Raw genomic sequence first — 24475 nt, 5'->3', positions numbered from 1 at the left:
ATGGTTTTCGTGGCACCCTTACGGCCACGAAAACCATGGCGGTATGCACTATCAGTGACAGGGAATTACTTCCCTGTCACTGATAGGGGTCTCCCCCGCCCCTTCCCCCTCCACAGGTTTCCCCCACACCCCCTTCCTCTCCAGCCCCCCTACTCACCTCTCCCTTCACACAAGCATACACACACCCATTCCAACATTCATCCATGCATGCATACATCCATTCAAACACACACCCACACACACTTACATACATACATGCACACACGCATTCACACAACTCAACATACACGCACCCACACATCCATACATGCACACACACACAACATGCAACACACACCCGCATACACGCACACACAGACATACACACACACAACACCCCCCTTCCCTGTCAGAGCACCCGACTTACCTGTCGTCAGGGGGTCCTACGGCAGGAGACGGGACGGGGTTCTGCTGCCAGCAGCAGCGTCCGCCAGCGGCGGTCTACTGGCGTGGCTCTGCTGCTGGCAGCAACGCCACCTTACTGCCGGCATGGCCCCAGCCGGATTTCTGCCATCCTTCTGACGGAAATCCAACTGTGGTCATAATCCGGCGGAAGGCTGGTAGCCGCGGCGACGGTCTTTTGGCGGTCATCACCACGGTGGTAGGTGGTTTTCACCGCCTAATGTCCTAATGAGGGCCTAAATGTGAAAACAGTGCTCAGAAGTCTATAGCAGTAGAAAGGTTACTTGAGGTCATGAGGACTGATGCAAATCCAAAATTCAAAGTGACCGCAATAGAGGGGAGGCCGACTACTAACCCATGCAGGGTCCATTGACCAGTACCTTTGTTGGAGCAATGCGTTGACGCGAGGGGGCGATGAGCCAATATTTCTTCTGCACTTGGGCAATGCTTCATCGTCAGGCTCCGTCGGCAGGCCGCGCTGACCATCGCCCTCAGGTCGTGCAGTGGTGAAGCTGCTGTTGCCAGTTAGCCGTTGCGTCGTTCACGGGGATGCGCTGCATCAATTTTTCTGCTGCGCTCGGGGGGAAATGCGCCGATTCTTGAGGTTGGTAGCTGTAGATGCGAAGCGTCATGTCTTTTAGGCAAAGCACCAGTTTTTCTGCCTCACTTTGGGCAATGCATCACTTTTTGCAGTTTGCAGCTGCAAAACCCACATCCGAGGACCAGGACTAGAGGGGGTACCTCAGGCAAGGATAGGACTCACAGGTGGCAGAGTCCAGTACCTTCAGGAGAGTTGCAAGGAGTCTTCGATGTTCTTGAGACTGCAGAAGAACCGGGGCAAGCCAACAAGCCCTCGGAGACTCTTGAGTTCAAGGATATAGCGAACAAGACCAGTCCTTCTCACTGCAGGACAAAAGCAGCAGGCCAGTACAGCAGAGCAAACAGCAAAGTGGCAGTCCCTCTTACAGTGCAGCACACAGCAGCAGTAGGCCAACACAGTAATGCAGTTGCTGAGTGGCAGTCCCTTCTGGCAGTACAGCAGTCCTTTGTCCTAGCAGAGAGTCCTTTGTTCCAGTAGAGATCTGATTTGGTGGGATTTGGGCTCCAGTATTTATGCTTTGATGCCTTAGTTCTGGAACGTGGGGGAATCTTCCTGGCCTTCCTTTGAAGCCCACAAGGTCTCTGTACTGCCCTCCCTGGCTCCAGACACTCTACAGGAGTTTATGCAGTCATTTCCGTAAGGAGAGGCACTGCACTCTTCAGCAGTAAGTGAGGCAGCCGTAAGCTCCAAGCCTCCTTCAAGCCAGTTAATGGCCCATCAGCCTGGTGATGGGCCATCAGGATGCAAATGTCACACCCAAGTTCCCTTTGCATGTGACTGTCTAGAGTGAATGCACAAAGCCCAGATGTCAACAATCCCAGTTGTTTATTCAGAGACAGGCAGACTCACAGAATGGTTAAAGTAAGAAACTGCCAACTTTCTAAAAGTGGCATTTTCAAATTTACAATTTAAAATCTGACTTCTCATAAGTTGTGATTTTAAATTGTGAATCCAGGGACACCAGACTCCAGTTGTCCTTCTTTTCCCAGTTGGAAATTACAATTAAAAGATGTTTTAGGGTAATCACAATGTTATGCTATGGGAGAGATTTGCCTTGTAATAGTGGATGTCCAACCTTTTAAATACCCCTTCCCTTTTGCAAATGGGTTAGCACCCATTTCAAATGGGTGCTAACTGCAAATTGCTTGGCGACCGCGTTCTACATTTCTTCATTGCGATGCGAATCGCAAATAGGAAGGGGAACACCCCTTCCTATTTGCGAGTCGCATTCCCATTTTGCGAGTCAGTAACCAGGTTACCGACTCGCAAAATGGGAATGAGTATCGCAATGTGCTTTTTGCATGGCGCAAACAGCGAATTTCGCTGTTTGCGCCATGCAAAAAGCTTCGTACATCTGGCCCCAAATGTGTATGTTAACCCAATCGCTACTATTTTACTAGGTTTAATGAACAATTCAAAAAGTTTGCATAACTGATAAACAGAACACCAGTGATGGCCTAAAACACTCAAAATTAAGATGTAACCATTACTTCCTTAAGAGTTTAATTTCCATTAGCAGATCATACCGTGGTGTCAGCACTGAAAATCTGTTAAAAGCCATGTGTGCTTTGTCAGTTAAAAATAATTGCCACAAAATGCACACTTTTCAACTCTAACTTTACTGTTATCTTCTTCAGACATGCTTAAATTAATGCAACAATGTCCTCAGCATTATTCCATCAGATGATGTTCTGCTATTGACATTTGTTCCATTTTATGGGAATTATGGGAATTGGATTAAGTTAAATAGCTGTCTTTACACTTAATACAATGCAGCAGGCATATCAGATCCACGTCAAGAACTGAGTTAAATTAAAAAGTACATACTACATGCGAACGCAGAGCAGTGCAACAACTGTCCACTGGTGCACAATGTAATGAACAGACTCTTGGAAATGTAACCTGCATTTCTGAAATTTTAACTTTGTTTTTATTCAGGTTTCCGAATTAATCGTGTTTTTTCAGTGTCTAGTCTCTCACTGGCCTCACTGAACACTGGCGACAATGACAGCATACATTCGGACAAGAGAGCGCTGGGGTAAATATGAACTTGCTCACACTTTTATGGCCTCTAGTTTAATGTATGTTCACCAAAAGAATGATTATCCTGTTCATCAATAGAATGACACATAGTGCAATAGAATTTTTTGTTGCTTTTTTTAAAGATAAAAGATCACATTTTGTTTATTTAATTGTAATACAAATATTTATGTTTATGAACCATAATTGCACAGTTAATATGCCTAAGTGCAATTAAAGCATTCTTCTTAAGTGGTACAAAGAGACTTAGGCCCTGATTTAGAGTTTAGTGGATGGATTACTCCCCCGTCAGCTTTATTATGATCTTCATAGGCTATTATAGGACGTTTGTGACAGACTAACCCCCACCGCCAAATTCTATATCAGGCCTTTAATACTTGAAACAGTTTGTTAACCTTTTTGTATTTAGGCTCATATACACTGTTACTGAAATTCAGATGTAATTCCTGCTGTTGGGTATCAAGTAGTGTGTAAAATGTAGCAAGAAACTTTTACTAAATACTTTCTAGAACCTCTTCCAAACAGTTGTGTATAATCAAAGGCTAGAGAACAAAAAGCCAAAACAGGTGGTCAACACCCTCTTCCCATAATGCTCAGTTACATCCCTCTTTATAATCCTTGTCCTGGCACTCTCCCCTCACAAACTACACTGACAGTTATGTATATTTTCATTCGCTATTCTCACACAATTCCATCTCTTATTCCTTCTGTTTTCTAGAAATACATCTTCTTACAAAAGTTACTGCTTAATATTCTTCTATCCTATGTATGAAAAGCCCCATTGGGAATTATGCTAAATACATTTCAAATTTAAAGAATTGGTGCTTACTTCAACTGGCAAAAGACCTAGCACATACTTATACAAAGGTTGAGCAAATATCTGCCCCTCCAAACCTCCTTTTTAGTTTTATGAATATCAGGGTGCTGGGGACCAGAGTGTAAACTCCAATTTTAAAGCAATTAGATAATGCAATCTGTTTAACAAACAATCTTGTTAAAACAGACTACGGATTTCCCTAGCCACTCCCTCTAACCTTTCCTTCAACAGTGCAACAAAAACAAATGGAACTATCTTCCTTCTATAAATATAACAACCATGGGCTTGGATTTCCTGGGCAGTTTTCAAACAGGTGTTTGGAAACTCTATATAAATGGTTTACCCTAAACAAGTATGTTAAGTTGCACCATTACTCAATCATGATTTAAAGCATACTGCCAGTGAGTACTAAATCCAGCCAGTTGTATTCAAATGCCTTGCTTTGACTAAGCAACACACATCTAGATGAGGGCAATGTCTGAAAATTGGGTAGCACTGAATTTATTTAAAGAAAGTCTGAGGGCAGGAATGTATCTGTCCTTAATGTTAAATGACACATTATTAGGCTGGCATACACAAAGGCAGATATATAGGATTTACAGCAATGGTGTTCAACATAGGGCTGTGAGGGCTGGATCCATACAAACATACTGTTTTTGCCATAAAACTGTAAATGGAATCTATTTACAGAGTGGCTATTCTGAAAGCTGGTATGTTATGGTTGAACGTATGAGTATTTTCAGCATTTTCAAAAAGCATTTTCTTCTATGAATAATCAAATCTGATATTTGTGCACTGTGCAGGTCTGAGTCGGTAGAAGGGTTCATATCCCCAAGTCGCTGTGGCAGTCGAAACGGTGAAAAAGATTGGGAAAATGCCTCTACGACCTCCTCAGTAGCATCTGCGACTGAGTACACAGGTCAGTGTGAGATGATACTGCATTTGTGAATCCGGAGAAAAAATAAATATGTTCAATTCTGATATAGTGTTGTACAACTGCAGATAAGTTGCAGTTGGAAGCAAATTACATCAATTTGTAAGTGTTTCATTTTAGGCTTCAATTTTCAAATTGTTTTTCTGAACTTTTTTTAAAAGCCTGAGTCATATCACCTTTTCCTTTTTTTTTAACACTAAGCATAATTGATGTAGTTCCCTGAGCCTCACCATTTTGAGAAGCAATGTAAAACTCAAGTAGTTTTATCGGCTTTTCAAAGAACAATGTACTATAAACACAAAATACATACTTCATTATCAGTACCCCTAAATCATTCTCACTTCATCTGTGTTTAGTTATTGTTGTATCGTGTAACAACCCTCTCTCTGTAGGGTTACACTGTCTTCTTTCACTTCCATGTGCTGTAGCCAACAGCCAGATCTCAATTCCTCATCCACACCCTTATCCAGTGGCTTCTAGTGATAAATGTTTTGTCAGTCTTAAGAATATCAGATGCTTTGGCATGCCACCTCGGAGGACAGGTGATCGAGTAAGGTAGTCCAAGTTACTAGGAATATGTTTTGTGTTTTGGGAATTGAGACAGAATGATTTTCCATTCCTAATAGATCCCACAGTTTCCCCTAACACTTTCCATTACAGCCTAAGATTAGGGCATTATTGTCCTCTCCCTTAAGCCTCACTTGTAGGTAGTATTATATAGCACAGCTATCTTCCAGGTTCCTGTTTAACCACCTTTGATGCAGAAGTTCACAAGAATAGATTTATAGTGGAAAGCCTACATGTTACATTTCTGACTAGCAGAGGCTCTTGCTTGTCATAAACATAAGTTTTGGCATGATGCGGCTGATTCTTAGTGATATATGGATATGAACAGTAGTTACTGACAGTAGATTAGAACTTTTCAATCAGTTTGCTCTACCAGCTTCCCTTCTTGTTGTGAATCTGACTTATCTGAAAAGTCTAGTGTTTTACTCTAACATCATGTGGCAAAAAGGCTACGGCACTGCTTCATATTGTGACAATCTTACTGCTTGATGTAGTGTTTCATGCTAATAATGGAGCAAAGCAAGCATACAAGGACTTTTTTGCACAGAATTTCAACCAGTTTGCATTCAGCTTTACCACTTGCTGTTGATAAATGGTGGTGCAAATCCAATCACGGCTCGCAGAAGGAAGAAGGGGTGGTGTGGTGCTGCATGTGGCAGGGAGGCATGGGGGGAGCAAAACCATTTAAAAAAAAAAAAAAAAAAGCATACCACCACCACCACACCACTACTCAGCTGCAGGCATAGGCTCAGGCTCCCAAGCTGCCCTGCATCTAATCCTATTGCTGCTTTCATGCTGCTAACTATGATTGGATGGAGCATCCAGCCAGAGTTCTCCGAGGGAGGGTGGGAGCCTCTGCTTCTCTGTCTGCTTCTCTGTCTGCTCTCTCCAACCCGGCACTGCGTTGCCGGTTGGAGAGAGCCTAGTGCGCATGTATGTTTAGCCGGCCTGAGACAGCCGGCCAAACATACATGGGCACTGAGCACTCCCTCTCTGTCCCTGTGACGCCCGTGACCCCGTCCCTTTTGCAGTATAAACATAGTAAACATTATGTTTTTGTTGTAAATGTTTTGCAGCTGCTGCTGCTGGCGGGGGACCACGCTCCTCTGCCATAGCGGAGGTGCAGCCCCTGTGCAAATCTCAAGCCAGGAAATGTCTAATGCAGACAACTCACATTAAATGGTAATGTACAAACTGCCACAAAAATGTGGTTGCACCTGTTTTTTCTCTTTGAGACGATCTCTGAACGTAGCCCCAAAGTTCAAAACACTATCTTTGTTGTCCTAATTACTTTTTCGTATAAGCAATTGTGCCCATGTGGTCAAACTTAACCAGAAGGAGACTCAGGGAGTCATTATGACCCTGGCGGTCACTAGACCGCCAGGGTCACAGTCACAGTCGGCCCGCCACCAATATTATGACCGAGACGGAGCCGCCACAGTCAAACCGCTAGCCAGCCTGCAGTCTGGCGGTCCCAGCAGTTCCAGTGGTTGTAATTCGCCAGGGCAGCACTGCCCTGGGGAATACGAATCCCCACCCGCCAGCCTGTCCATGGAAAGGCTGGCAGTATGGGGGTTTTGGGAGTCCCCTGAGGGCCCCTGCACTGCCCGTGCTCTTGGCATGGGCGGAGCAGGGGCCCCATACATAGCCCCGTCGCGCATTCCACTCCCCGAATTCCATTAGGAGCCAGCTGCAATGTTAAGGCCTTGTTCCCCGCTGGGTCGGTGGGCGGAATCTCTGTTTCCGCACAGGCTGTCTGATGTCCGGTATGGCATTGGCAGGCACCCTCCGCTGCCCACCAGTGTTATAATGAGGGCCTGAGTGTTTATAAACCAAATCAGCCTAATCATTGAATGTTCTTAGCTCGGACATTCATCATGTAGTATCTGAATCCAGTAGTAATGTTTTTACTATCAATGATACCTGGTTGAATGAAGTATCTGGCCTGACATTAACTGCATCTATAGAGAATAGATATCCATCATGAGAAATGACAGGCCCACAGGGTACGGGGTAGGGGTGGAAGAATAGACCTTCAGCTTGAACAGTCATCCATATAGTACTAATTTTTAGATACCTTTTGAGTATTTAGTCACAAGTCAGCTAGCACCAGAAGTGAAAATGCCATATTTTAGATTGGTTAATCGTATATAACATCCACTTTCAGAACATGCAGCAGCTGCAAGTATAAAATGAATTTCTTGTATGTCATTTTGAATTACTAGGCCTTAAGAAAATTAGATAAACAAAATAAATCAAATTACGAACCGGATATGGATATTTACTTATGAGGCAAAAAACGTGCCCCCTGCATGCAGTCTAGCTTGCCAGTCACACCCAGATGGAAAGACCTTAAAGAGACTGTGCAATGGTCTTCAATTCCTAGTAGGCGAAATTGGTCTGTCTAAATTGCAGAGGGCTAAAGCCTCCTATTAAAATGATGAAAATCAAGTTGAGGAAATGCCTACACACATGGCAGAATTATTCTTTGGCAGATACCAAGAAAGAAGTTGACAATATACAGTAAGGTATACAATACACCAACTCATCTAGCTAAAGAGATATTCTCCACTCAAAAGGTTCAAGAGGAATATAATTCATTCAGGGAATTATTTAGAACGGTGAAACATTTGCTTGACCCTGTCCCTCAGTCAGCTAACAATGCATAAATGGTTCTTAGACCTTCAAAAATATTTCTCCACCATCCACATTTAAAAAAATGATTGTGTTATTTAAGAGCAGTCACAAACATGCTAGTCTGCTGACCCAAGCAGGCCACCATCCCAGCAAGCCACCACCCCTGTGATAGCTATAATTTTAAGGGGCCTCAAACTGTGAACTACCTCATTAATATTCATGAAGTAGAGCTATTTGCGACCCACAGGGAATCGCTGTTTAAAAAAAAAAATATATATATATATATATATATATATATATATATATATATATATATATATATATATGATACATCAGAAGTAGCAATTTCCTAATTGTGTTTTGCAGAAAATCGCAATTTGGAAATCGATATTCCCAATTTTAGTACATATGGCATTCATTCTTAACATCCGCACAATGACAGTCCACCCCAAGGTGGCGCTGTGTGTGTAAATTTGAGATGAGCACAACAACAGAGTTCAATAATTAATTCAATGTACAGTAAATATGAATAGTACCTGCTGCCCACACCATTCTCAGAGCTTTGGGTGGCCTGAAATAGTCTTGAGTTGCCACACTTGTAGGAGTGTTATGGTTAGTAGTTTTGGTGGCACTGTCATTCGCAGCGCTGGCAGGGGCAATGGGTGGTGCAGGTTGCAGTGCCCTCCTCACAAGGGCCCTGACTCCTTTTTTTTTTTTTTTTTTACAAATTAAGTATTGAATAAAAGTACATGATGGAAAAGAACAAGTTAGCTATAGTGATAGTTTTGCAGCTTGTTGGACATCTAGATTTATATGGTACCGTTTTACGTCCCCACTGAAGTGGACTAGAACACATAGGGGGTCATTCTGACCCTGGCGGTAGACTACCGCCAGGCCAACGACCGCGGATGCACCGCCAACAGGCTGGCGGTGCATCCATGGGCAGTCTGACCGCGGCGGTACCGCCGCTGTCAGAAACGGAAAACCGGCGGTGTCCCGCCGGTTTCCCGCTGCCCTGGGGAATCCTCCATGGCGGCGCTGCAGGCAGCGCCGCCATGGGGATTCCGACCCCCTTACCGCCAGCCTGGCTCTGGCGGTTTTGACCGCCAGAACCTGGCTGGCGGTAACGGGTGTCGTGGGGCCCCTGGGGGCCCCACCAAGATTTTCAGTGTCTGCCAAGCAGACACTGAAAATCGCGACGGGTGCAACTGCACCCGTCGCACCCCTTCCACTCCGCCGGCTCCATTCGGAGCCGGCATCCTCATGGAAGGGGGTTTCCCGCTGGGCTGGCAGGCGGCCTTCTGGTGGTCGCCCGCCAGCCCAGCGGGAAACTCAGAATTACCGCGGCGGTCTTTTGACCGCGCAGCGGTATTCTGACGGCAGTACTTTGGCGGGCGGCGGAAAGTCAGAATGAGGCCCATAATGTGTAATATTCATTCACATACAATACAGAGACAAATAACCACCAGGGGAAATGGCACTTCCGACAGAGTGGCACTGGTCCTAGGTAGAATTCATGGAGCCTTCTAGACAGGAAACAAATACATATTGATGTTTATCGCTTAGGGACTATGTTGCTGGGATTCCAAAAGCAGCAGCCGTATGAACTATCTACATTTTGTTGCCCACCGATGTACAGATTGTCTTAACGCGAGCAGCACTTAGCAACCAGGGCACAAGAGCCATCTCTCAAGTTAAAGAAGCAGTGCTTTAAAATGTAATTTATTGCCCACATACTGACTGTGTTGTGAAGAAATTCAAAAATGTGCTCAAAGTAATTTTAAAGAAGTTAGAAGCATCTGAAAAATCTGCTTTCTTAGGCTCTGTTTGTGGTTAGGCAGGCTTTATCATGCATTGTTATGTGTGTGTTTGTGTGCTGTGCCTGTGTGTGCTGTTTTTCTGTCACAGCATAGAACTCTGATGTCACAAAAGATTCTTGCATTTTTGTGTTTCATTTCTGGAATTCAGGTCAATCATCACCTGTGGCTAAAAATGAAGCAGCTGTGGCTGATGGAGCATGTATTATCTTACACACACAAATTCACAGTAACTTGGAGAAATCATGTACGTAGATAGCAACATGAATCTGGTCATCATACATTCTGCTTGCAGCTTCCACAAATACTAATGCATTTTAGGCATCAAGAGGGTGCTACTCTGCCAAATCATTATACAAACGATAATGATGCAATATACTGGGAATTATAATGGAGCCCCCGCCCCCCAACAAAAGGAACAAGACACTATCTACTACTTTGTGTAGGTAACCCTAGAAAAAGGGTCTGAGTCAGAGCACACTCTCTCAACTGTGTAAAGCTAGCATATCCAGCATAGATCGAAGTGGGAAAGGGAGCATGCCAGATTTTAAGGTTATCCACATGAGATCAACTCACATGCATTTAATCTAAGGGAAATGTATTTATATAGCTATTGGTCACCAAGAAACTCGGGAACAGATGTAGCCCTTAAAGGCTTACCTTTGTCTACTTTGACATAAATGGTAGTCAAAAAAGACAAAATCGTTATCATGACCAGCGAGTCAAGTTTGAGGTTTTTAGGTTTTTAGATTGGTGACCCAGCATTGGTAATCATACTTAATTCCCTAAGTAACTCTTCGGTCAGGGGAAATACAAGCATCAAGTAACCAGATCACTAAGTGATTTGACATATAGCATGCATTAGCCAGATGTCTGAATAACTCGATTCATCCATGTCAGCTATCTGAAAAAGTGGTCAGATCCAGCCTCTCATCTAGTCCATGGGGGAAATCTTTAGCACCACAAAGACACAAGGCTACCTTGGAAGCCCTGGTCAAACCTCACCTCTCAAGAAAGAGAGTACTCATTCAAAAGCTGTAGAGACCTGTCGCAAATGGGTTACACCCATTTAGTCCACCGCAATTTTCACTTTTGACTACCTATTTTTTGTGGACTTTTACTGTGAGGGAGTCTCACTTCGTGGCTCTCACTCACAGTAAATTCACGGGTGCTGTTGTTAAGGTCAGGCCACTGCTTCTCAGCTAGGGTAAGAGGCACTGGGCTAGTTGCATGTGAACACATGAGCACCCACATGTGTGCCCATATGTGGGTTGCACCTGTAAAACTACCATTGTGTACAGTCCTGTATCCGCACATAGGTAGCCTTTCACAGAAGGGACTTTGCAAGGATTGGTACTGACCAGGGCTAAGCCTTATTCGTGTATCTTATTCACAAGAGCAACCCTTATTCCCATGGGAACGTGGCATATAATGCTTCAAAGTAACAGTGGTTCTCATTGGCATCATTAAATCATAATTTGCAAATAATCAGCAACAATTGCTGATCTCACTTAATACAATTTGTAGAGAGATCATCACTCCATTATATAAATTCTATAGTAGTTTATACATTAAGTATCACATATAAAAGCTACCCATAGAGTGCATCATGCCCAAAGTGAACAGAACCACCGGGCAACACAAAATACAATAAACAACCCTGACTTCTCAGTCCATATATGAGCCCATTTCACAATCCGTCTTTTTTGGTTTATTTGTTTATGTAGTGTCGACGTTTCGTCCCTTGCTGCTGTATGTAGGGTCTCATCATGACAGGATGATTATGGGATGTCCTAAAAAACATATGGGTAATTTATTAGAATCAGGGATTGATGGCAGGTATAGCAGTGAGAGAAAAGTGGAAGTGGAAAGTTAAACACACCTCCAAGGACAGCACAACTGTGCTGGTGTCAGAAATTAGGCATTTTGATTATGAAACGGGCTAAGGGACATGAGGCCTATGGACTGAGGATTTAGGGTTGTGATGGATTCTTTACAAGTTGTTTGCTTTAACTGAGATTCGTAATCAGTAATTTCTAATATACATGGGCATTCAAAGGGTAGGTGTGTAGCATTATTTACTGAAAAATCTGTGGTGTTTTCACTGTGTACACATAATAGGTGAAATCTGCCCTAAATTACAGTTTTGCTTCACAGGACCTACAGGGTCTAGCAAGGTACCAAACTGAAGTAAAACATGCAGATATACACACTGTGTTCACAATAACCCAGGTATCGGCTGTGAGGATGCAGGGCATGGGGGAATTTCCCACGCATATTCAGTTTACAAATATGCTTTTACAACAGAATTTGTTGTAAAGTTATGCGTGGTAAAGGCATGCATGGTGATCATTGTTCAGACCGCGTTGTTAAGGCATACGTGGTTCCGGCATACGTGATTCCTTCATACAAACCTCTTCTGAGTGACCAAGATACCCCCTGGCCCTCAGTTGGTGGAGCTTCTGACATGCAAAAACCAGTGGCTCTGTGACAGATGGCTTCCAGTTGAAGGTTTTCAATGGCAAAGTTAACGGATAGTTTGCCATTGAAAACCTGGTGTTTTTCCCCCCTATAAGTGTGGAGGGGGAACTGGTGGTATGGCTTGGTTGGAAAACCACAGCTTTAAAGCAGGTTTTCCTCTCTGCGAAACTCACAATGTCACTGTGACTGCCAGAGTTACTAGATGCAAGTAACCTTCGTTAAGCTTGAGGCAATGTTTATCTATTCAAATGGTAATGTGGCCACAAATTTTCAATGCTTTGCTTTTTGTACACCATTGTGAGGAGTCAATAGTGATGCAATTCTCGGAGAGCTCTATGCAGATATATGCTTTAAATGCACACCTTTTTAAACTAACAGTTTATTTTATTAATGATGTAGCTTATGAACACGGTTTGGTTTTTGCTTTTGCTCTCCACGATGCTTTTTATTTCTGTTGTCTTTTACAAACAGTTCCTCGTAATTATTTTACCTTTTGCTTTTGTTGCAGGTTTAGTTGTGTTTTGTTTGGTCCTGGCAGCTTTTGTGTCTTGCAGAAAAGCTTTTTTCATTGATTTACAATACTGAACATGTAGGGCAAGCAGTGGTTGTTAGTTTGCAAATGTGTCTACAGTTTTCTTTTTCTTACATACTTGCTTTGCCCTGCACAGGACCGAAGCTCTACAAGGAACCCAGCGCGAAGTCCAACAAGCATATCATTCAGAATGCTTTGGCTCACTGCTGCCTGGCTGGAAAAGTGAACGAAGGTCCAAAGAAAAAAATACTAGAGGTAATATCTCCGTGCCCCAAACCAAAAACATGACATCACAATTCAGCTGAACGTGTGAACAGTGGAACTCCTTTTCCTTGCGTATTATTTTTTTTCTAATGTTTTACTAGCTTTTGTTATGAACTGTTATTCCATTTCATTATAATATGAAGACAGTAACAGAGCTCGGGGGTAAGAGTAGTGCTCTGCGCAAATATTTTCACAAAGTTGTAGTTGCACCTCAGGCACACATTTTAGCTCCTCAGTATCAACGTGGAAGTTCATAAACCGTGTTTTGTGCCTCAAGGCCGATTGTTTCAATTTAGAATTCATAAAAGAATGAAGTTATGAATCAAGATTCTTATTTTAATTATTTACTTCTGTATTCCATACGGGGTTCTAATTAAGGGTTATTTCTATTAATTACACTATTAAATGTCTGCCCCTGCAATTATAGGCCAGGGTTGCAGGCAAGGGCCCATAATCAGGGAAGTGTAAATAACAACCAATATTGCCACAGAGCTGCCGCAATAATGCTATAAGCACCTCTCAAGTGGGCCGTAAAAAGAGTGTAGAGCAGAAGCAGCAGGGTGAAGAGGAAATGTGTTTTCTTTGCTGCACATCTCCTGTTTCTCTCCTGGTGCTGCCAGGGAAACAAAAGCTTCTTCTCTTTCTCTGCTTTGGGACGGTGGCTCCATAGCTTGCCTTGCTGCAAAAAAAGCTGATCCACCTCAGAAGCACAGAACAATGTTTCCTTGTTTTTCTAGTCAATTCTACTTTATTTCGGCTATTGCCATAAAAGTATACTTAAAACATTATTAAAGATAAATACATTGTTAAAACACTACAATTCATAAAACTAAGCAAATAAAAAGTTAAATAACGCAGAAGCATAAAAACACTGGCTTCATGTGAAAAGACATCTGAAAAATTAGAGTAGGGCTTCAGGGTGCAATTTCATATATTTGTATAAGCCAAAAGACCCCTTAAAGAGACAGCATACAATTTATCAAAGTCGATAATCTGTTAATCAACTAAATAACCCATTAACTCATATAGGCGTTGGAGATGCACTAGAATTCGGACAATCGGTCATTTTCTGTCTATGTCTGCATACACTTAAAAGAAAACGGGAGACAGCAAATATTGTTGATCGTGTAGTGTCTGTCTGCAGTATCGTGGTGGCAATTTTGTAATTCCTGATGCCCAAATTATGGCATACCAGTACGATCCACTTCTTCCTATAAGCATTATATTGAGGACAAAAATACAAAATATGATCTATTGTTTCGCTGGCCGAAGAGCAAAAAAGGACAGTTTGAATCTGGCTCAGTATCAAAAAGGGGATGCTGCCACTCAACAGTAAATGAGTGAAGAAGCAAGGTTCCCACGCAAAACTTAAAATACAGGAATCTAGCAGCTGCGGACTCTATTGCATCCATAAACTCTTCCAGGCAGTAAGTATCTTTGAACTCCAGAAAACTCAAAGTTAAAGTGCCTACCCCCTCAGACCTATATAATTTACCATCTACATGCCTCCAATAAAGCCCCTTGAGCATAGGATTGGAAGACCCACATAACATTTCCAGGTGTGTCCACAAATCCCCACAAACAATTTCTTTGAAGCAGCACTTGACGAACCGCAACAATGGGATTTTAAGGGCCCACAAAGTTTTAAGATTTCTTCCAGACCCACCAATAAGATAATAAGTCAGATGAGGTCAAAATCCTCCTCCAATACAAAATATGTCTAAGTCTGACTCTAGAGACAAGGGATCTTATGCAAATATCTAATCTAAGTGGCACAAATAGGTTACCAAGGGATCAAGGAAAACGATTTTCAGTTACTTCCAGATTTACCTCTGTGGTTAAGGGAGGGCTTGCTTTAAGCCATGCAATGGTTGGCATCCCTCAGGTGGGAAAGGAGAAAACCTCTTGTTACTGTGGCAGCACCTGGAAAGAGGCAGGAGCTGCACAGAACAGCCTAAGCCACCCAAGGCAGGGCTCAAACAGAACACCACAGGGATATTCGCAGTTGTGAACCACAAATTCTCCCTTTGTGTGCCTGCAGGAATAGCTATAGCCCAAAAGCAGGGCATTCAGATTGGTTGGCCAGCTCTCTGCTAATTGGAATGAATGCTGCTGCATTACGATGTCCCCATAAGTTACAGCTACAAAAAGCAGTTTTGGCTTCCGTCTGCCACCACAATGGATGATAAACGTTTTTACTGCTGCAGTAAAATGAACCCCACATTTTCAATTTAAGCAGTCCGCCATCTTGTTACGTCAGAATATGAAACACAGTTGTGTTGAAACAGCAGAATCTGTCAAGATGCACTTGGATGGTACAAAATGTAAGCATAAAGGCATTTGTGGCAGGGAGCGGAAGATCTGATCTTGGAGAAATGCGAGGTGGCCTGCCTATTGTACAATAGGCATCTGTCTTGTGCAGTAGATTACACAATACTGTCTGCCAGAGTAGGGATAGCATAATTTGCAAATAGAAATAGTGGGTAGAAACCTACATGCATTTTTACAAACAAGTGGTGCAGTGCAGCAAGCAAATTTGGTACCTGCGTTGTGTCGCCTGGACAGAGCAGAACTGTGCTATATCAACAAAGAAACAGCGCACTTCTCTCCCCATGCGCTACCACACTTTGGGCTGCCGGCACAAACACAGGCAATGCTGCACTACAGTGCCTTGTGGTCAGTATAGTTTTTGTGCAAAAAGGGGTTACCATTCTGCAGTTATAGTTAGGACTGGGTTTGTATAGGAAATGGATTTTTGATTTGCTAAACAAAAAAGATTTAGCCACGGTTTGAGGAACCTACACAAAACTTTCCAAAAAGTTAATCCACTTCAGCTGCTTGCTGGAAAGTTTTGGGTGATCCAGTTTCCCTTCCGCAATCTCCATAGGATTTTCGAACAGCGCTACAGCCAAAGCACCTGAACAGAATTACACCAAATCTGTCAGGAAGCTAGATTTTTCACCCAAAAAAGTGGCCTTTTTGTGATTTGATGTAAATCTGCTCAAGTTCTGGATGTGTTTTGTTAAGGTTCAAAATGTATGGATATCTAGACGTTTGGGTAAGTGGGAGTCCTGTGGGGAATGAAACTTCAAATGACAGAGCAATTTGATTGGCAAAGAGGGCTTTTTCCAATTGACTGCCTCGCTGTCACGGGAGGAAGAAGTTCCTGTGAGCGCTACCTGAGCATGTGCTCTGAATTGCAGGCTGGCTGAAACATGAAGAGAAATGTTACAGCCACCCTTACAGGACTTGGGCCTCATTTCCTGAAAATGAAAGTATTAAAGAGAGCAAGGTAGGGGTAACCTGAGCCCGTAGTCTTGTGGGGATTCCCGAAGGAACACCTCGGGTCCAATTTAAAAAGAAATTGGGGTGTTGCTGTTGTTGTACTTGGGCTGTCGGGGAGCCAGCATTGGGGTAGGAATAATAATAACATAATACTCTACGTTAAAAAAACTCTAACATTTCACGGAAAAAAACAAATATTAATCTGACGTTATAGTTGCGTATGGTAAAAATATCTTTAAAAACCTCAGAAATTCACTGAAAAAACAAAGGTTAAAATGACAAAAATGTAAGTTAATAACATAACATTTTATACTAAAAAAAACACTGAAATGCACCAGTTATAGTTAGATTATGTAACTATAACTTTCACTCTTGCCATGCACTCCGTATTACCTCACATATGACTTCACATATACTGTTATGTTCTATGTTATCATTGATAACATCACTGATGACATCTGAAATGACATAATTGATGATATGCCTGTGCATGGCAAGTGTGCATGTTATAGTTACTACATTTAACTATAATTGGTGAATTTCAGTGTTTTTTCTGTTCAAAATGTTATGTTTTAACTTACATTTTCATCTAACCATAACGTCACTTCAATATTTGCATTTTTCAGTGAAAATAAAGATGATAATATAGTGTGTGGGTGTGTTTGTGTGTGCACGCGTACATGCGTGTGTGTGCACGCACGCTATAATGGGAAGGGTACCAAGAACTGCACTCTAAAAAATGCGGCTAGTTCTGCAAACAACTTGTGTATTTTTAAAATCCGAATTAAACACAACAAACCATGGGCCACTTCATCCTGTTACTTGGACACTCGCTCGAGGTCACTGTCTGCCTGTTCGGTTCAATTCTCTATAAGGTTCTAGGGCAGACCACGTAGAGAATTCCCCACACCCCCCAAAAAAAAAAATAGAAATGCAGACATTCTCCTATCCTCAAGGGGTCTCTTTCCTCTCTGAAGGCTGTATATGTATACTTGTGTATGGTGCACAGAATGCATGTCTATTGGTAAAGCAATTGTTTACCCTAAAGGATATGCTTGTTCTAATAAGAAAAGGTCAGCACCCCCCTCATATTATTCACCTATGAACAGTGAAATGCTGAGTGGAATCTCCCAGCACTCAAACCTTTGACCGTAGGGCAAAGCAGAGGGCCTTTCAGTGGGTGCTTCAGTCTAATCAACCACCAGACCCAGCAAAGTGCAGCTCTCAGCTGGACCTCTCGGACAAGAAAACGCTTTTTTCCATTATAGAAAGACTCAGATATTTTAAGCAAAAACACCATTTTCCATGTTAACATGTCTTTCCTTTCCTTCGCTCCAAGGCATGAATGACCATCATTATTTCAACTATGTGAGCAAACTGAATAAGTTTTTGCTCTGTTTTGCACCTTTGTTTATTCCCAAAAAGGTCCTTTTCTTGAATGTTACTAAACGGTTATAACAGCAGCATTGGAAAGCCCTGTTGTGATATAGAATAGATGTCTATCAGCTGTATTTGTTGGGAAACATCACTTACATCGCGGTGAATGCAACAAAATGCATTTACTACGATGCATTTACAGCGCATATGTGTTTACCACGCATGCCTTTACCACAAATATATCTTTACCACGCATGCCTTTACAGCGAATTTCATTCTATATATTTATGCCCATTTTTAGATTTTAGAGTGGGCATGGGTTTTGGGGTGGTAGGGGCATTTTTAGGATTTAGGGTGGGGATAGATTTTGGGGTGGTAAGGGCACTTTTGGGTTTTGGGGTGGGTAAGAGTTTTGGGGTGGTAAGGGCATTTTTAGGTTTTAGGGGGTGTTTGGGTTTTGGGGTGGTAAGGGCATTTTTAGGTTTTAGGGTGGGTATGGGTTTTGGGGTGGTAAGTGCCTTTTTAGGTTTTAGGGAGGGCATGGGTTTTGGGGTAGTAAGGGGTGTTTAGTTTTAGGGTGGGTATGGGTTTTGGGTTGATAAGGGCATTTTTAGGTTTTGTGCTGGTAAGGGGTGTTTAGTTTTTAGGGTGGGTATGGGTTTGGGGTAGTAAGGGGTGTTTAGGTTTTAGGGTGGGTATGGGTCTTGGGGTGGTTATGTAATTTTTAGGGTTTAGGGTAGGTAGGGTTTTTGGGTGGAAAGGTGTGTGTGTGTGTGTGTGTGTGTGTGTATATATATATATATATATATGTGTGTGTGTGTATAAATATACATATATATGTAATATATATACATATTTCTATATATATAGTTATATATATATATATATATATATATATATAGAGAGAGAGAGAGAGAGAGAGATATACATACATAATGTATGTTATACTTACCTCTAGTTTTTACCATGCATATGCCTTTACCAACTATGCCTTTACTGTGAACTTTTCGTGGTAAAGACATTTGTGGTAAAAGCATAGGCATTGTAAAAACATTTCGTGGTAAATGCATTTGTGATAATGACCATGCATTGTACTTACCGCACTGTAAAGGCATGCATTGTATGTGCATGGGTTGTTCCATCATACAAACGTATTTGTTGTCATCTGAACTTTTCAATGCAAAAATGTACTTATGTTTTACTAAGCAGCATTAATGATAGAGTGGGAAGAAATTAAAGAGGAACTTTAATTTAGAGTAGGTAAAAGCAGAGTTTAATTTGTGAAATTTTTTAAATCAGTACAGGGCCCAAAGTTCTTCTTAGCAGCCCACTGCTGGCACTGCTGAATAACGGTCTTATTAAATGCCAGAGTTGCTCAGTTCCCGTGGTGCCAAATGCCATGATAATCTGAATTGCATCAGGGTATTGGTGAATTTAAAGCATGATTTTGGAACTTTTGATTGGTACTGGATTAGAGCACACAAACTGAATTTTTCAGGGGAGGGCAAGAGTACAGTGCAATTTTACAGACATAAACCCTGCTTGAGCGAGGCAGCTCTACTGTAAGTATTTTCGGAGCCTCAGGCAAAAAAAACATTTTTTTGGTTGCGTTCTCCACCACCTTATGCTTGGACACCAGAACAGGAAAGGAGGACGAGGGATAGGGTTTGCAGACGGTGCCCCACCAAAGCAGAACAAGCATTGGCAAATCCAAATGTCTAGCCTCTATATGGTTCAATTCCACACCAACTATTCCCTCCCCCAAACCATTAATTACAGAGTCATAAAAGGAAAACAAGCATTTGCAATGCAACGGGTCTCACATTTCTCCGAGTTAGAGCTATTAGCAGTTGTAAACTTCCAACCGGACTTTTCTTGCCACATTAAATGGAAAAAAGAGTGCGATCGCGCTGCTACAGTTCACTCATAGTGAAACCTATCGGCAAAAGTGCAATTATCTACGTAACCGGCAAAAGTGCAATTAACTATGTAACAGGGTCAATGTCATGCAAAGCGCTCGACTTCTGCCAAGCGAGATCGCGCTGCGAAAAAAGATAAAAAAAGTAGTCCACAAACCGAACGGAAAACAGCGAGCCTCGTATGTTTTCAGTACTTTGTTGCTGCGCTCAAGGACGGCTACCCACCAGAAAAGGCATGTCGTATGTATGCCTTAGACTAATGAAAGCAAGCAGATTTTAAAAGGCAAGCCCACGAACCAATGAAAGACACTGACGTGATATGGACGGGGCTCTGAGCCCTTTTCTAAATACTAAAGTGTCTCGCAAGCGATACGCATGCGCAAGCGCATGCAACGCAGGCTCGACCCTAAAAAAGACCATAGAACAAGAATTGTCCAAGCATTGCTACTTAACTCCCACTGAAAGTCACATACTCCAGTGCTTCCACAAGTGTATGTGCCACCTCGATAGTCAACCCCGGGGGCTAGACTTCCATCGATTTATGTCTCACCTTTATAATGCGAGTGGTGCCTGTAAAAGTATTGTTTAAAAAAAGTAACAGAAAAAAATACTTCAAAATGCTGTAGGAAAAGTAAACACAAATCGTATGGTATCTCAAAACTATACATTGTGCAATTGTTATAAATGGCATAGTTTTGTTTTTAAAAAAATACCTTCCCTCTAAATGGAATCTAAAAAGAATAAGGAAATGTCAGCATGTATAGGGAGCTCCTGCTAAGGCCTAGTTTACTTTGAACAGGATTCAGCCATTCAGTCCTGTGTAGTAGCACGGGAAGCAGATTTATAGGTATCAAGGAGAAGTGTCATGCTAAGCACACATTCTGCCTCAGACACCATCTGAGTTAGTGCAGTAGATCGTCCCTCCCCCAGCGCCATCCATAAAAAACCTTTGTGTGCCAAAAAGTGTACTTTCTTACAATATGTGGAAAGCAGAAGATAAAACAAAACAACCCTTAAAGTCTACTGTTCAGCCATATCCAAACAAACATATCCCTGTTGTTGTGCTTTTATAGACAAGGGGGGAAGATAGGAGAGCAACTAGAATATGCATGTACTTTCATGAAGTGCTGAATGAAAAAGTAACAGGTAGTTCCATAAATGTGAGTAGTGGAAGGATACAAGTCAGCCATTCAAAAGAGGCCATGCTCCAGGAGAAGGACAAACACAAGAAAAGGAAGGCAAGCCATTGAATAAGAAGCAAGCAAATGAGATTTACAATAAAGCCAAAGCAAGTTCACAATATGTCTTTTGCAACCAGACAACGTATGCTGCCAGGTAGGTGAGACCTAAAAATGGGAGTCTAAAGCCAGTGAACAGAGGGAGCAAAGAGTCCAGTTTCTGCAGATACACAGGTCAATTGTTAAAGGGAATATAGGGATGTAATGTTAAAACTTAAATTACAGCCCGACAGACTATGTGTGTGTGTAAGTTGTTTATTTTCTGTTTTTTTGCAGCAAATGGAGAAATCAGGAGCGAATAACTTCTTGATCCTGTTCCGGGATTCAGGCTGCCAATTCAGATCGCTCTATACATACTGCCCAGAAATGGAGGAGATCAACAAGTTGACAGGGATTGGCCCCAGATCAATCTCAAGGAAAATGATCGAGGGACTTTATAAGTACAATTCTGACAGAAAGCAATTCAGCCACATACCGGCAAAAACCATGTCTGCCAGTGTTGATGCCATTACCATTCACAGCCACCTCTGGCAGACAAAGAGGCCAGTGACACCTAAGAAACTTTCACCCACCATGCCGTAGTTTTTTTTTCAAACAATCCTGCTTCAAAACAAAAAAGTGTTGCATTTGCACTCAAAACAGATTGTAGGGAATATGTTTCTAGTTGCCAATAAGACTTTATAAGTTAAGACTGGACACCAAATGTTGTTGTCGTATGCACAACTGGAATGTAAACACTATTTAGCAGCCCTGATGCAAGGGCACTGTATACTAGGCCACAGTGATGTTGTGATTCACATGAGGACCAGTAAGTGCTGATCGGGCACAGAGGATCTTGATTTTGATTTTATAAACAGAAGCACTGAATGTTTAATAGTGATTGACATGACATGTTTGTTGCATCTGTTGCCTTACACATTTATGTGCGTGCGTATGTAGTTGTCTTGGGATTTGGTGTCTCTTTGTGTTTTGGTTGGAGCAACATTATACTCATTGTTATTTTCAACACCCTGGAGCTGTTCTCAAAGGGCGCCACAAAAGTGCCATCTTTGCCAGGTGAGGTACTGTGGACCTGCAGAGCGTGGCATCTGTGGAGGAGGAAAAGTAATCTTTAACCAGGTGCTGCAAAAATATCCTACTTACTGGTACTGGCATTGCGGCACAGGTTATTCTGCCAGGTATTACATTTCAGTATTGAGTGACCAAACACATTATTCCTTCCTTGAAAATAAATAAATCCTCCATAAGGAACTATTAGCAAAGACGGGGATCTGTGTTCACAGTGAAAATGTGTACTGTTCAAGTCCCCATGTTCACTGGCCTTGAAACCTGCATGTGTGTTTCACGTTCAAGGAACGTAACCGTATATTTAGCTTCCCTCAGCTTTATTTCTAAATAGGTATGATTTCGACTGGCAAACAACCATTGTAACTTTATGGACCTGTGCTCCAGTCTATACAATACTGAATTTATTCAGAATATTTTGAGTTCACCTGATTTAACGCATGGTTTACGAAGGGCTGTGTTTAGAATTGATAACACATTTGCGATATCACTAAAGTAATCACTCCAACTTGCAAGCTACTTTCCATTCAGTTTCTTTTGCTGCATTTTTCAAATTTATTTAGGAGTTCCCCTACCTTGAAATCTCCTCTACACCCATCTGCAGGTTTTTGGTGATGTTATACACTAGACGATTTGTTGAAAATAACCTCATTCTCAGGAAAAAAACTTGAATGATTAGTGATCCTGTTTTGTTTCAGTGTTGTGACAATTGTATAGACATAAAATACAGTATTGTATTTGGACTGATGTATGCAGTTCAACGCACAGACACAAATTATGTGGGATTCAAAAGATTTAAGAGGTTGCTGTAGTTCTCTGTTGAGATGCACATAGCGTGAATATGCTCGTTATCATGATGTGTATATTTACAATGAATGAAAAGATTTGCATGAATAAGATGCGTCAGATGGTTTGGGACAGTGCTTTTTGTATTATTATTATTATTATTATTATTACACGGCCTCAGGCGAAAATCCGTTTTTGAGTTGTTCATATCAAAATGTTTTCAAAGATGCTGTCAATATTTTATGATAATTTATGTTCTTATATTTATGTATATTTGTTAAGACTGTAAAAAAAAGGATATCCACAGAACTCTAAAAATACATGTGCAAGTTGTTTGCTGGTCTGTACTAACCGTGGGTATCTGAAACATACTGCTTGCATGTGTATGATTGATTGGCGCTGTAACTTAGATTTCAAGTATGTACTTATGTGCTTCTGTGTGTATATACGTATTAGAGGACCTAAATATACACACATGCTATTATGGAGGATTATTTGCTTACAGCCCAATTTATCAAGTAGCTCCTGCAGACTTCCACAAGCAAGCACCATTGAACAGCCAGGCGTTTGTAGCAAATCTGTGACTTTGTATCAACAAATCTCAGAGGGACAACTGAAAGTGTGGAAAAAACAGAGTGGTGGCACATAGCTATATGTGTAAACATTTATGTTTTCTAATTTTAAGAAGAACGTTGGTGCAGGTCCTCTGAGGTTTAATGAGAGTACATGGTTTTAGCCCCATAGTGGTCACAGTGTTCCTAATCCCAGTAGACAAGACAATATGTTGTATCACCACCAGTATTCTTTCTTTTGAAGATGAATGTGTTCAATTTTAGAAGACATATTATGGCGTTTATATTTCACAAAAGAAAGATTGAAAACACAATATGCAGGGGGAACATCGCAGCAAGATTTTTAACCTTCTTGTTTTCTAATAGTTTGATGTGCACAGGAACCAACAAGTGTTTTTTATGCCAGAACTTGTTTTCTGAGCTTGTTAGAAAAAAAGCAGTGGTGCTTTCATCCAGAGATGTTCCTATGATTAGCAAGTAAGTATGTCAAACAGTCTTATTAGTCAACCAAACACTCAACCTTCGAACAGTCCTTATAGTTCTTGAAACCTGTTGGGTTCGGTAATGTATGTGTCTTTAATTTTGATATGACTGTTACAGTTTAAATAGATTGGCTGTTCAAAGCCATATAGTTCATTTGGCACTTTTTAAAAACAAATGTACAGTGTATTGTGTGCTAATTTGTCCTCTAATTGCTTCCATATTTTATTTCAAATGCCATTCTGTAAAATATTGTCACATTGCTAATTTTCTGGTACAGTGTAGTTTTTATCATTGAAATAAAAGCATGGCACAAAACAAATTGTGTTCTCTTTTTCGTACATAAATGTGATGCTTCTTTAGTCCAAAAGATAAAGTTACTTACCTACAAGTCCCCCGGAAAATACTTCTCAAAGATTTTTGGTTATGCAACAGATGTGTTGGTCTGTACTGAGCAAGTGTCTCTTCTGCACATGGCTAATCCCTGCTTTGTGTCTCATGTGTAACTGGCAAATTCTTATTATTATTTTTGGATAAGATTGTCACTAGCCCTGCAAACAAAAATAAACTAATCACGTTGCAGTACTGGGAGCAGGGAGTGCATAAAGGGGAGAAATGCCAG

At 41.6% G+C, this 24475-nt stretch overlaps 1 protein-coding gene across 4 annotated transcripts in view; it reads left to right on the top strand.

Moving 5' to 3' along the window:
* The window catches only part of CAMSAP2 (calmodulin regulated spectrin associated protein family member 2), a 452998-nt gene extending 428830 nt beyond the window's left edge, over positions 1-24168 (top strand). For 2 of the 4 annotated variants that reach the window (XM_069231424.1, XM_069231426.1), the window contains 4 exons: positions 3008-3080; positions 4703-4818; positions 13004-13122; positions 21227-24168. In XM_069231424.1, the coding sequence (XP_069087525.1) occupies positions 3008-3080; positions 4703-4818; positions 13004-13122; positions 21227-21532 (614 nt within the window). In that variant the 3' untranslated portion in view covers positions 21533-24168. Of the gene's footprint in view, positions 1-2980; positions 3081-4702; positions 4819-13003; positions 13123-21226 lie in introns of all 4 variants that reach the window. The other 2 variants (XM_069231423.1, XM_069231425.1) reach the window with 1 other exon arrangement.
* The last annotated feature ends 307 nt before the right edge of the window (positions 24169-24475 follow it).

This window comes from Pleurodeles waltl, chromosome 4_2, assembly GCF_031143425.1.
Source record: "Pleurodeles waltl isolate 20211129_DDA chromosome 4_2, aPleWal1.hap1.20221129, whole genome shotgun sequence".
NCBI classification, from domain to species: domain Eukaryota; kingdom Metazoa; phylum Chordata; class Amphibia; order Caudata; family Salamandridae; genus Pleurodeles; species Pleurodeles waltl.
Note: the sequence above shows the minus strand (reverse complement) of the source record. Positions and strands in the feature narration are given on the sequence as shown.